Here is a 13,560-nt window from a genome sequence, read left to right as displayed (position 1 = left end):
ATCTGAGCTGAATAGCAATGAAACCTGCAGTTGATAATTTTTTGTCTCCTTTTGAAATACCACAGTAAAAAGGGTGCCATCTGGTCCTCTAACTATCTGGTCCTCTAGGTGTGCTTTGGACAAATTGGAATATGTCTACACTGAAAACCAATGCTGGTTTATGACATGCTAAGGCCCTAAACTACGTCCAGTTTAAGAGGACCCATAAGATAAAAATAATCCAATGTGTGTATATTTTTGTCATATTAAAACGAAAAATGTCCATATTTAAAGAGTCATTTTCCTGTATCTCCTTTATCTCTTTTATTTACCAACTGACTGTTATAAAACTTGATATTAAGTCAGTTGTTTTTTTTTCTTATTTAGAGACCCCTCATTTTATGAGGCCCTAAACTGTAGTTTAAGTAGCTTAAGCCTAAATCTGGCACTGCTGAAAACTTACCACACTAGGCAGTGGGACCTTCTTTACAATCGTGCTGATCCACACAGGCTACTTCCTGATTTAGAAGGGGTGCAACCATATTCATTTGGTGCTGCAGGAAGGCTATTCAACAAAGCATAGGCAGAGCAAGAAAAGAAAATTTGGGTGGACTGAGCATGTGTGTGCATGCCCCCCGTCTCCGCAGGAAAGTCTGCAGAGGGAGGGGAAAGGGCTGGTGGGGGGAAATGGGGCTGGGATCAGGAGGGAGCAGAGCCAGGGCCTGCTGCGCCCATGTAGCTGCCCCTTCCCCCGCACCCAGGGTCATTGCTTGGTGCTGACAGGCCCCGCAAACTGGAAGTTTCCCTCCTTGGCTCCCATGTGCCACACCCCTGGACAAGCCGCTGGGCTTTGATTGTCCCACGACCTGGCCTGGCCAGGGCCCCATTCACAGTGAACGTGGTCACCTGGTGTCTCCTGCCTGGGTGGCCTAGGCAGCAAGGCACATGACGCTGCACCATGCCGCTTTCAAAGCAGCGGCAGCAGTGAGACACAGAGGCAGGGAGCAGAGGCTGAGCCCAGCTCACAGCTGCAGCTCGCCCTTGCCCCGTGCAAAGATCAGGGGGGCCACGTGTCCCTCCCCCTTGGCTTCCCAGCACTGTGCTGGGTCTGCATGAGCTGCCGATGTCTGATTGTCCCATGACCTGGCCTGGCCAGGGCCCCATTCACTGTGAATGGAGTCCTGGCCCGGCCAGGTCATGGGACAATCCCCACAGTGCAGGAGGGAGCAGGGCAGGGCAAGGGTGAATGATTCTCCCTGCCCCTACCCAACTCTCTCCTGCACTGTGGAGGTCTCCATCTGCTCCCCACAAGCCCAGGCAGTCATAAAAATAATTGAAAAAAAACTTACCTGTCTGTAGCTGCACTGGCTACAAGTGTGCAGGGTATCTCAGTATACCCTTCCCCCCGCCCCACTGCAGCAGCCTGCAGCCAGGGTGCCCTACAATCCTACCTGCTACCCTGCATTTCCATGGGCTGAGCCTGGTTAGCCTCTCCCTTCCACCACCTATGCAACAGTCATCCAGTAGTGCTGCATTTTTAAGGGTGCTGCTGCCCCACAGTAGTTCTGCAGTATAGACATGCCTTCTTTTGGCACATAATTGTGTCAGAGTGAAGTGTAAAAGCATTCAGGCTAAGCATTCATCATGCACATTTCACTGATTAAAATGACAAAGTTACCTCTACTAAATTCTACGGCACCTAGCCATATTGAGGATGAGTCAGTGGGATTATTTTTTATAAACAGCCCTACTGACAAAAACTATAGTAATATCAGTAAGCCATAAATTTCACATTAGCTTCAATTCAATTCAAACATTAACTTAATTTCATCCATATTAGGCTCTCTCTAGAACCTAGTGAGTGCAACTCCTTTCTTAGACCCTACAACTTAGGATTGGTCACTTACACATGCATCCTCACACTCACACTCTTCACTGTTCTCGTCTTCTCCCTCATCTTCCCACAAAACATCATCTTCAGTTTCATCCATGGCACTGGATAAACAGCAGTTCCTGAAGCCTTTAATAATCGATTTTGAAGATCCTCCCCCAAAGTGTTGGAATCGATATGGCAAAGCAGTGCTATGGTTGGCTTCTTGATCTTCCAACCAGGTGTAAGTGCAAGGATCCCTGCCAAAAACCAGTCTGAGTACTGATGTTGTAAATGGTCTTTAAAGGGCTTATTCACTATGACATCCAGTACTTGGAACTGAAATGTCAAACCAGCAGGTATGACTATAAGATCATGATTCATTAACCAAATTTTTGCTTTCACATCTGTTCCTAAATGCCCTCTGAATCAATCTAACACTAACATTCCTCTTTTCTTTAGCAATGCCCCAGGTCTCCGTTTCCACATAACATCTAACCAGCCATTCATCAGTTCACTTGGCATTCACCCTTGTTCCTGGCATCTAACTACTAATCTTGGTGGTAACTTTTATTGTTGCAGAGTTTTGCATTTAAAAATCACTTAGGGTGGCAATTTTCTCCCATCTGCCAATACTGCTAACATCACTGTAATTCATGACTTTTCATTTCCTGTATTTCTTATAATTATGTCTTTTGTGCCTTTCTTATGGATAATAACATTGCTTGGCACACCAAAATAGAGTGGAGTCTCGTCAGCATTGCCTATCTGGCCCAGCAAGTAATCATGAGTTTTGCATAGCCAAATAATGTACTGCTGAAATTCACTGCAGTCTGACAGTAACTTTTGTCCAAGTTCTTATTCCCAGGGCAAAGCCACTATGTCACATCATTTAGATATATCGCCCACTACTTGCTTTGAATTTTTGAAAGGGAATGTTCAATTCCTTCATTATTTCTAATGCCTTGAGTCGAAGCACTTCATGGGTAACTGGCATTCCCATCTTTTCTTTTCTTGAACATACATAAGAACTTGCTTATCAGTTTCAGGAAATTGACCTTTTTTTGGACTCCCAAATGTTTTCCATGTGGACTTAGCATTCTTGAGTTTTCCTTGTAATTGTCTCCATCAATACACATTTGTTTTAGTAACATTATACTTCCTTCCTGCCTCATAATTATTTGTTTTTTCAGCATAATTTATAAACTTCATTTTAAAGTTTGTATCATAGCTGCACCTCCATTCCTTTTGTTAACTTTACATTTGTACAGATACTTCCTCTTTTTTTTTTTTTTTACATGGGGGGGGTGGTTTCCCTGCCACCCCTTACCCCGCAGAATTTGCCATGGGTTTCTCTGGTTTTAAATTTTGGCCAGTTAGTGGTGATCAGGACCTGTAATCATTTGCTTTCCCTGGTACCAGGTGCTCCTCCCTGCCACCTGTGCCTCCGCCAAGGTCCTTGCTGCCACTTGCTTCACTGCTGTCAGGTACTGCTGACTGGAGCCTGGCCAGTGAGGGATCTAGCACACTGCATTCTCATGCTGGGTCCCTCATCACTGTTTCCGGCTTGTAACGTGCTGGATCCCTCATCAGCATTCTCATTTCGGGTTACTTCTCACTGCTGCCAGGTCCCTTGCCACTGCATGCTGTGTGCCTTGCCATGTACTGGATCCCTTTCTGCCACTGCTAGGAGTTTCACTGCATGCTGGATCCCTCCTTATTGCTGCCAAGAGCCTCTTTATGCATTGGGTCCCTCACTGCATGCTGGGTCCCTTGTCACTACAGTCAGGTCTCTCCCTGCAGCATGCAGGGTACCTGGCTGACCCCTGGGGGTCTTTCCCCCCAGAGTGCTGGCCAATAGGCCTGTGCGAAGCAGCAATTATTTGCTTCAGATTCAGATTTGGCTGATTTAGAGGGACAGTGATTTAATTCAGTGATTTGAATCACTGTCCTGATTCTATTCAGATGATTTTGATCTGGAGATTTGGTGCCAATTCAGAGATTCAGCCATAGACTAAACAGGCAGCAGTCCTTGACCACACTGGACAAAGCTGTCTCCAGCTGGTAAGTCTATTGCGGTGGGTGGACAGGGAAGGAAAGAGGCGTGGTGGGGGGGGCAAATCAATGCCCACACAACAAGAGAGGGATTGGGGCTGGGGCTGGGGCTGGGGCAAGCTGCCCAGCCGGGGCACGGGGGACACGGGACTTAGGGAGGGGGACTTCTGGCATTGTGCGCTGCTGGTCCGGGAGCTGCTCTTCTGGTGGCTCCTCCAACCGCTCTTGCCACCAGTCCAGTGCATGCACTCCACCCACCCTGGCTGGACAAGCAGTGGCAGGGCATGGGGGCAGGTGCATGCACCTGGATCGGGGCAGTGCCTGTGGCAGGGGCTATGGGAAATTTTAGGGTGTCTGTAGCACCCCCCATAGCCCCTGCTTCACTGCGCTCTGTGGGGCGGGTGTAGCCAGGGCTGTACTCCAGGCTGAGGCTAGCTACCCGGAGTGCAGCCCTGGCTCCACTCACCCCATGGAGTGCAGCCCGGCAGCAGGTGGCTGGGTCTAAACTCCCAGAGTGCAGTCCAGCCCAGCTCAGCCTGCACAGATCCAGGGGCACATGCCCACTCCCATGCCCTCCTGGACTGGTGGCGAGAGCCACTGGAGGAGCCCCTGAAAGAGCAGCTCCCAGACCGGATGCACACAGTGGTGGGAGCCCTGCTCCTCAAATCCTGCACCCCCCCACCCTGGCTGGACAACTTGTCCCAGCCCCAATCCCTCCCTTGCTGTGGGGGCACTGATCTGCCCCCTCCATGTCCCTTCCCTCCCCCCTCCACAACATACTTACCAGCTAGAGGCAGCTGTGTCCAGTATGGTTGAGCATTGCTGCCTGCTTAGTTTATGGCCAAATCAGTGCTGAATCTCTCCAAATTGATTTGGAGGCTTCCAAATTGATTCAGATCTTTTAATGGGTCTCCCAATTCGAATTTGGAGATTTGGCCGCTGAATTGGGCCAAATCTCCTTTGAATCAAATTGGCTACCAAAGCTTCGCACAGCCCTACTGCCAAGCCCTTGTGGGCTCCCTCCTTACTATGTGTTGGCTGGCCCCTGCGGGGGGCAGGGCTGGCCAGCCTCTCCCCACGGCATGCTGGGTGCCTGACAGGCAGATGATCAGGTTGCTTCCAGCTGCTGCCTGCCTGACAGGTACTGAGGCAACTCAGCATACATTGGCCAAGCTACTTGCACACAGCTCAAAATGACCCAGCAGGCCAAGACCAGGTACCATCCCCTTCAGCATGCAGGGTTTCTAGACAGCACGTGCCAAGTTACTCCAAGCTGCTCCTCAAGCAGCAGATGCTGGACCAACCCAGCACACAGAAAGGGACTTGGCTAGGCTTCCAGCATGCAACAGGTTGCTCTAGCACCTGCTGCTGGGGCAGCAGCTCAGAGCAACTCAGCACGTGCTAGTCAAACCCCACACGCTGTGGGGAAAGTGCCTGGCCAGCACCTGCCAGCTGATTTTGAGCTGCATTCATGGGGTTTCCAACCACAGGGTGCCAAAGCAACTCAGCACATGTTGGCAGGCAGCAGCTGGCCAGGAACCCTTCACACTGAGGGGAGCTTGGGCACCTTCTGGTGGCTGGCCACATGCATTTTCTGGTTTCAGATAAACTGTATGCAATCATAAGATAAGGCTTGATATTCCACGTGTTGAATGGGGGGGCTCATTTTATATTCAAGTAAATGCAGCAATTCTTAGTTTTATGGATTATGCACAAAACAAGGAAACAACAGTTGGCTTTTACTGGGTTGGCAAAATGAAAGTTGACAGTGAAGGTTTCTGAATTATTACAAAAATGTGTTTTGCGAAAGAGCTGAAATACAAAAAAAATCAGATGCTGCCAGGGCTCTAATCTACAACTTAATTCAAGATGCATCCAAACAATACACCAAAACTTTCTCCATCCAGAAGTTTCAGTGTGTTGCCATCTACATTTGAGAGACTCATTCTTGAGTCTCACTTAACAACTGCATTTCAGAACAATGCCTACAAAAGAGACTTAAATAAGAAAAAAAATACACAGGACTAATGGATGTTCCCAGGATGTGATTAAAATGTGTAACCCAATCTTTTTAAAGTTATCTAGTTGATCATTCACGCATCCTGCATCATAAAGGACAGAACATGAACAGTGTATATTTAGGAATTAAATGTGCCAATAGAAATTTCAAGAGGCAGAGAGTGGCCTATATAAAGAATTACTTTTTATAGTTCATACTCTCATCATAAAAGAGAAAACAGGGTTCACATAAGAAAGTAGACAATAACTTCTTTCACTTCACTCCTCTCCTAAGAAAAATCAGAATCTTCTTTTTCATCATTCTTTTACCAGTCTCTAAATGCTGTGCTGTCACTAAGCATAGAACAATGTAGACCTATTCTTCATGCTCACAAATAATTATAAAGGGAAACGGTTCTTTTTGAGTGAAAAAGTATTATGTGAACTTACTTCTCCTGTAGCATAGAAGTCATTTTTCTGATAATCAGGAAATAGCTGGAAAAACTGGATGAGTGCACTAAAATATAAGTAAAAGTATAAAAGGTGCACAGAAATATCTCTCACTCCAAGAAAGAAATGCATTTTAAAGTTGATTTACTCAAAAAATATAGCAGGATCCCATACTCTTCCTTCTATTTACTGTCAAATACATAGACCTAGGCTGTATATAGTGCAGACTTCTTTCCCAGTGTTCACATATTTTCTGGGAAATGTAGCCAATATCAGAGAACAGCAAATCATTTAAGGGAAATTTTCAGTGTTCTGTTTTCTTAATTCTGTATCCAACCAGTAGGTATCATTTGATCTCAGTGGAAATGGATTTTGACAGTTTCATCCAGGAAAGCTCTAAGTGATACTGTCAAAGAAAACAGATTTGTCCTTTCAAAAAAGGCAGAGAGGGGAAACTGCAAGTGTTTGACTTATGCCCATGCTGGGAAGGAGGCTGTTCTCTCTCTCTGAAGCAAGCATCAAATGTCTTGAAAGTTCAAGGATCCACTCCTAAGATCCTAGCAGCAGTAAAGTTTGTTAGCATAAGAGAGAAATCAGCAGCAACTACAAAAAATAAGCAGAGGGTGAGCACAGGAGGCTAAAAACTACTACTATTTCTCAGTTTCCTGTAGCTAGACCCAAATATCTGAACATTTTAAACTTGTCTTTCCTTCTTTGCCCTCCCTCTAGATTGTATGGAAGGGGAGTGGGATGCATGAAAAATGTAAAACTTATAAAGGGACAGCTGAAATCAGTTTTCTGCACTACCCTTTGATTAGCTGTTCCCCAGCTCTGACAGCCTGAAGCTATAAAGAACTAAAAACCAGCCATAAACAATGGACGCTTTGAATTAGCTTCTCTTTATGTGTCATGCAAAAAGAGATGTGTCACATGTCAGCAGTAACTAGCCACATAGAGGGTCAGCTGGAATTTGTAATTCTTTCCTAGAAAGAAAGCTAGTAACTAAAAACAGCTCCAAAACTGTCAGGAAATTACATCTTGAATTCCATATTAAAGTCAAGATATCTGCTAATTGAGCAAAAAAAGTATCTAAGCACATGAATGCCACATGCCCCCAGAGGTTGGGAGGGGCACAGCGAGCTTCTGCAGGCAGTGGTGGTGCCGGCGGTGGCAGGAGCATGGCAGAGGCAAGTGGAGAGCTTCCATAGGTAGCCACAGTGCTGTTGGCAGGGTAGGGGGAGGAGTGGCAGGTGCCGACCAATGGTCGGCAACCACCCGCAGACACCGCTGGCAGCATCAGCAGCAGCCAGCAGTGATGGTGGACCACCTGCAGATGCTGCCAGCAGTGTTGGCAGCAAGGGGGTGGTGAGTGGCAGTGGCACCTTTTCACAGGAGGTGCACTGCCGCACTCAGGTGGTCGCCAATGTCTAAGCATGTTTGAACATATGGTGAAGGGTGTGAGCTGGGGCTCCATCATGCCAGGAGAAAAGCACTGTGGCCTAACCCAACAGAATATAGCAACCTGACTGCTCAGTAGCCTGTAGGGTCAAATCTCACTTACTGAGACAATTCATTTTGATGAAAAGCAAATATTCCTAATGTAAGTAATTTAGATCCCCCTGCTACTGATCCCATTCTGCAAAAGCACCACTGGAAGGGAATGCTTCAATTTCTGCTCTACTCAGGAAATACAACAAAATCACTATATCCTTCTGTATAGGAGCAGGGTATCTATTTTGAACAAGTTACCCATCCGATAAAATCCTGTCTTGAAATTAAAAGCATTCAAGCTGACACAGTGTCCTATTGAAGATCCCAAACTTCACTGTGCAGAATCAAGACCTAAAATCCTACTTACTCTGGTAATCCCTAGCAACCATTTTAAGAAGGAAAAAAGGCAATGTTTGGAGATAAACAACTGAAAAATGGTAAGAGAAATGGTCATTTTGATTAAAGAGCATGAATAGAAATAAGCACTTAACCAAAAATAGCAGTAGAATGGGCAGGGGCAGAGATTTAAACATCAGGCAGACCTTATGGAAAGCTTCAAAACATGCTAAAGAAATTCTGTTATAGACCGTATTTCTGGTACCAATTACAAGATCAGAATTAGAAATAGAAATATACCCACCCTTCATTTTTTCACAGCTTGTAAGACCACCATCCCCTTTGACCACAAGTTTTCAGTTTTGATTTCTGTTTTATTTTGTTTCAGTAACCCATGATTCAGCAACCTATGGCCCACAGGCCAGATCCAGGCTGCAGAACATTTGGTCTGGTCCACAGACATGGGACTTCAGCAGCAATCACTTCCTCATGCCACAGCAGAGAAAAGCATCAGTGATGGCTGGGTCTTAGTGTCCTTCCACCTCTGCACCAAACTGGGGCAATCTGGCTCACAGGCTTGAAAGGCTGCTGACCATTGCAGTAACCAATAGATATAACAAAAAGTTAGGTTCTCTACAAACATTCCTGAATACTGCAATATTCATACTATTTGCTTAAACTGATAACCCTGGTAAACTAAATAAACTTTAAAGTGTACTCACAAGTCATGATTAAAAAAAATCAAGTGAAGATTTTTGTAATAAGAGGAAGAGCATTTTACAGGAGAAAGCTGCTGGCAACTAAAGATTTCAGCATTGTCTAGGAGATATCAACAGTCCTAACTCTTAGGAATTTTAGAGGAGCAGGGAAAACATGAACTCATGGAGCACAACTTAAAATCTCTTCCTACATCATCTTGGTTAACTGCATATCCTGTACCATCAGTAAAACTAAAGCCAGTCCCAAGCTAATAAAGACACAAAAATGCATGAAATTGAAGAGGTAAATGTCTGGTTCTAGTTCTATAACGCACTTGTTATCACATAGCAAAATAAGGTTCTGCCAAGCATGTGTTTTCTCTAAAACTAGTACAAGCCTTTAAACTAGAAAGAGTCAAAGGAATTTAAATAAGAGTGAAATAATTTCAATCCTTTTACAATAATACAGTTTTTAAAGCATATCTTGTAAAATAATTTGTGAATTTTAGACAATGAATTAAAGGATTATACTACATTCATCACAAGACAGCGTGAAGAAAATCTTTCAGAACCAAAGCGATGCGACTTGCATTTGTCACATGTAGTCCTTTCTCCCTTTCACTACCCAGGAAAAAAAACATGAGTTAAAACAAAGCTACTCTATTAAGCCACAGAAGTAAAGAGTCAGAAAAAAGCCAGATTTTTAGAACTAGAGGCATGAATCTGTGAATGCAAAATGTATGTCTAATTAGTATCTGAAATTGGAATAAGGCATACATATGCAGTTTTATATGCACATGCAAATACACAATACATATGATTCAGAAACTCACTTATGTCTAAAGAACTGATTACCACAAAAGTGTTTTTAAAAAGATATTGAAAGAAGCAGTGTTGTATAAACATAATTACTTAAACATACAAAACAAGAAATCAATATTTATTTTTTGTACTTACTGGATTGTCAATATAAAGCATGGAAAACTTGGATGTCCAAGGAAACTTTCGTTCAGACACTGTTAACAGATAAAGTATTACAGTTAGCCATTACTGCTTTTTAAAATATTTTAATCAACAAGTTTCACTATGAAAAAACCCACTAGTAAAAGTTTCTACCACTTATCTCCATCCTAAATCAAAAGTTAAATATGTCCATAACTCATTTGGACAATGTGTTGAAAGTAACATTAATACCATCAATCTGTTTATGAAAAGAAGTTAAAAAAGAAATGTGGCAGCTACCAAACCTGGCCAGTGGACATATCAATATGAGATACTTAATGCATAGGACTAAGTACAGACAAAAAGCCCGAGGCTGAATCAATTCAGTCTTCGCAGGTTAATCTAAACTGCAGAAATTAAACTGAGAAACAACTGGACAAACATTTACTTTTGATTCAGGAAATTCAGCCACATACCTGCAGTGGTTCAGGCCAGAAGCTGGGGTACACTAGAGCACGGCGCTCTGGCATGTAGCCAGTATGGGCTGTGTGTTCAATTCCTCTTCCTGCTGTGCCTGAGGCCTCTAGGATTTGTAGTCCAGAATCACAGCATCAGAACTCTGCAGAGTCACTCATCACTTCCTCCTCCTGCTTCCAGGTGCCTCTGGGATTTGTAGTCCACAGTTGCAGCCAGCAGTAAGTTTCAATAAGTTTAGCAGCCGGGCAGCTCTGTACTTAGGGGAAGGTGGGTTTAACCCCCCTCCCTGACCCCAGCTAGGGTTTGCCTTCTCTGCTAGAGCAGACAACACAGTACAGCCCAGCCCAGGGCTGGAAAGCATGCTGGCATGCAATGGGGCTGTGATTTAACTTGAAGCAGGAAGGGGTCTGTAACAGAAGTTTCATACACTGGTTTGACCTAAATTAGTTAAGTCTGATACTACATCCAATTAGGTTTATCTTAAACCAGTTTCAACCATTTTAAAACTGGTTTATGTGCACTGAACTGCTGTTTTGCTACAGGTTTAAACCAGTTTCTGATTACTTAAGTGGCTTTATGCGTAATTTTTGTCCCAAGCCCAGAAGAGTATTTCTACTACAGGTTAGGACAGCTGGTGAAAACCGGGCTAATGCACAGTAATCTAATGTGCATTAACATCACTTAAAAAGTATTAATCTGTGCTAATGCACAATAGCACTGATTACATAGCAATAAGTTTAGTATCTGTTATTACAGGTACTAAACTTAATGTGCTTTATTTATGGTGCATTAATGAATATGTAGATGTAGAAACCTCCTCCAGTCTGGCCACAATTATAACCCTTTGAAAAATCCAAAGTTTGCATATGGGCAGCAGAAACTTCATATAATACAGCAAATAAATCTCTCTGAAGTTTCTATTCTTGCCAAGAATGCTCTAACTTTTCTTAGCACCTAATGCTGACCAGACTGCATGTGTACATGCTATACACCAAATTACATGTGTGACACTGAAAGTGCAGAAGAGAGAGAAACAATTCCATGACCAGCAGTATGCAATAAAGAGCATTGTTACAGAAAAATAAACTCTTTCAGAATTCACAGATACAAGCAATGCTTACATCTGAGATTCTGGTCAACAACATATGGTCCGTGTTCAACAAAAATTCCAAACATGGAGGTACCTCCTGGTCCTTCTTGGAGCCAAAGTAAAACAGGAGCATTCTCTGGCTGCATCTATATGGAAAGATAATGGAGCACACTGTTATAGTATGTGAAAAGAAGTGGTGTTCATTACTACCTCAATTTATCTGAATAAGCTAAGTGTCTTATAAATCCTTATGAAATTCACACGTGGTATGTCTAATTCACTTATAATGCGATGCTTATCCAAAAAAACTGTTGCTGCTAAAACAGGCCAGATAACTTCTATCTACATGGGATTCAGAATAGGCGGATGGCAAAGGAAGACTATGGAATAAGGATTCCCACTCCAGGTGCAAAGAATAATTGTGATTTATGTTGGTGGCAGCTCCTACATAATTGACTCCAGAAAAGTTCAGGGAAAGAATTGAGAAGCATTATATTTACTTATGATTCACATGAGACCCCCCCTCCTAATGACTTCAGTCATAGATCAGGCCCCATTCTACTAGATACTATACTGAACACAGAGAAAACAGACTATGCCACAAACAGCCTAAAATCTCAGTATGAGATGAGACACTACAGGTGAATACAGACTGATGTGGGAAGTACATTAAGAAAATGCTGCAATAACTGAAAAAAGCAGAGGAGGGAATGTGAAATTTCCTGGCTGTTTCTAGCCAATTACATTTGATGTACTATTTCATATAATAGTTTCTAGCCAATTCCATTTTATTTATGGAAGCACACTGGGTTCTAAGAACCACAGGTACATTTTTAAGCTATTTTCATTGATATTTATTAAAAAAAAATTCCTTTATGGAAAGGAAAAAATAAATCTTGCAAAATAAAAAGTACTTCACAGAGTCACATGCTTTTCCTCTTTTTACTTAATAGATTACTGGTCTTTCAATAAAGTGCCTTCTACCCTAAAAAAATTATTTAAGGGCAACTGCATGTATAGGTCTACATTCAAGGGTTCATGTTCTATCCACTGAGTTCTTCTGGTGCCACCTGCAGGCCAATTTGCATAGCAATTTAATTTTTTTTAAGTTAAAGCAGTTAAAACTAAGAGAGTAAAGAAAAATATATCTTACTATATTTGACTTTTGCTGTCTAATAAAAAAAATATTTTTTGAAAATACATAGTAAGAGCTGTTAATTAGGTATTTCGCAACAAAATTTGACTCTCATCAACTTTAAATAGTGACACTGTGTTAGGACAGTAGCATAACTGAAGGGGGTGACCAGGGCAGCAGCCCCATAAACCACCTTAGAGGCAAGAGAGGGTTCAAAAATAGCCACTGACCCTGGCTGGCAGCTGGCTGTGCTCACACTGCCATCAGCATAACAGCCAGCACTGCCCTGTTCACCACCATTGCCCAGAGCAAAAGCTCTTTCTGGTTAGCTGGTTTCTTCTGCAGGCCATTTTGTGTAAGTAATCCTGGCCAATAAATACTGCTAAATAAATAATCCTATGAGTTCCCAAAATATTTAATGGAAAGATGGTCTATATCAGTAGTCACCAACCAGTTGATCGCAATTAACTGGTTGATTGCAGCGCCTCTCATAGTCGATTGCAGTCTGGCGGGGCTGAACACACACACATATGTGCACACACTTAGGCCCCGAGACAGAGATACAGAGCAGCAGCTGCTTCAAAAGCGGCGCAATGCCATGTGCATCCCACCACTGGGGTAAGCCATGCCCTCTGCCACTGCAGCCAGGTCAGGTGAGTGGGATGATCCCCGTTCATGCCCTGCCATGCCCTCTGTTGCCAGGTGAATGGGGCCCCATCCAGGCTGGGTGGTGGGAGGATTGGAGCCTGGGAGGCTCGTCCAGGTGTGTGTGGGTGGGGGGGACCCCCCACAGGTGCACACAGCCTGGTGGAGGCTTGTGGGGCATATGCACCCTCCCAATCTGTGCACAGGGTGGAGGCAGTTGCCACTGTGTGCTGGGCTCTGCACCCTGAGCCTTGCTGCAGCTGCCCTTGGACCAATGTGACACCACATGCATCCCACCCCTGGGTAGGGGCGCAGCTCTGCCCGGCAGCAGGATGCACATGGCATTGGGCCATGATCATGCCATCATGAGGCAGAGGCAGCTGCAGCAGGGCTT

The 13,560-nt window shown here is 43.9% G+C and overlaps 1 protein-coding gene across 1 annotated transcript in view; it reads right to left on the bottom strand.

Moving 5' to 3' along the window:
• Positions 1-13,560, bottom strand: part of CPVL (carboxypeptidase vitellogenic like) — a 105,442-nt gene that overhangs the window by 83,083 nt on the left and 8,799 nt on the right. Inside the window, 4 exon segments of the mRNA XM_090049800.1 lie at positions 6,353-6,419; positions 9,070-9,146; positions 9,835-9,893; positions 11,418-11,532. Of these exon segments, the coding sequence (XP_089905926.1) occupies positions 6,353-6,419; positions 9,070-9,146; positions 9,835-9,893; positions 11,418-11,532 (318 nt within the window).

This window comes from Crocodylus siamensis, chromosome 5 (assembly GCF_052110815.1).
Source record: "Crocodylus siamensis isolate JL-2025a chromosome 5, ASM5211081v1, whole genome shotgun sequence".
Classification (NCBI taxonomy): domain Eukaryota; kingdom Metazoa; phylum Chordata; order Crocodylia; family Crocodylidae; genus Crocodylus; species Crocodylus siamensis.
The sequence above is the reverse complement of the archived record's forward strand: the minus strand, read 5'-3'. Positions and strand labels throughout refer to the sequence as shown.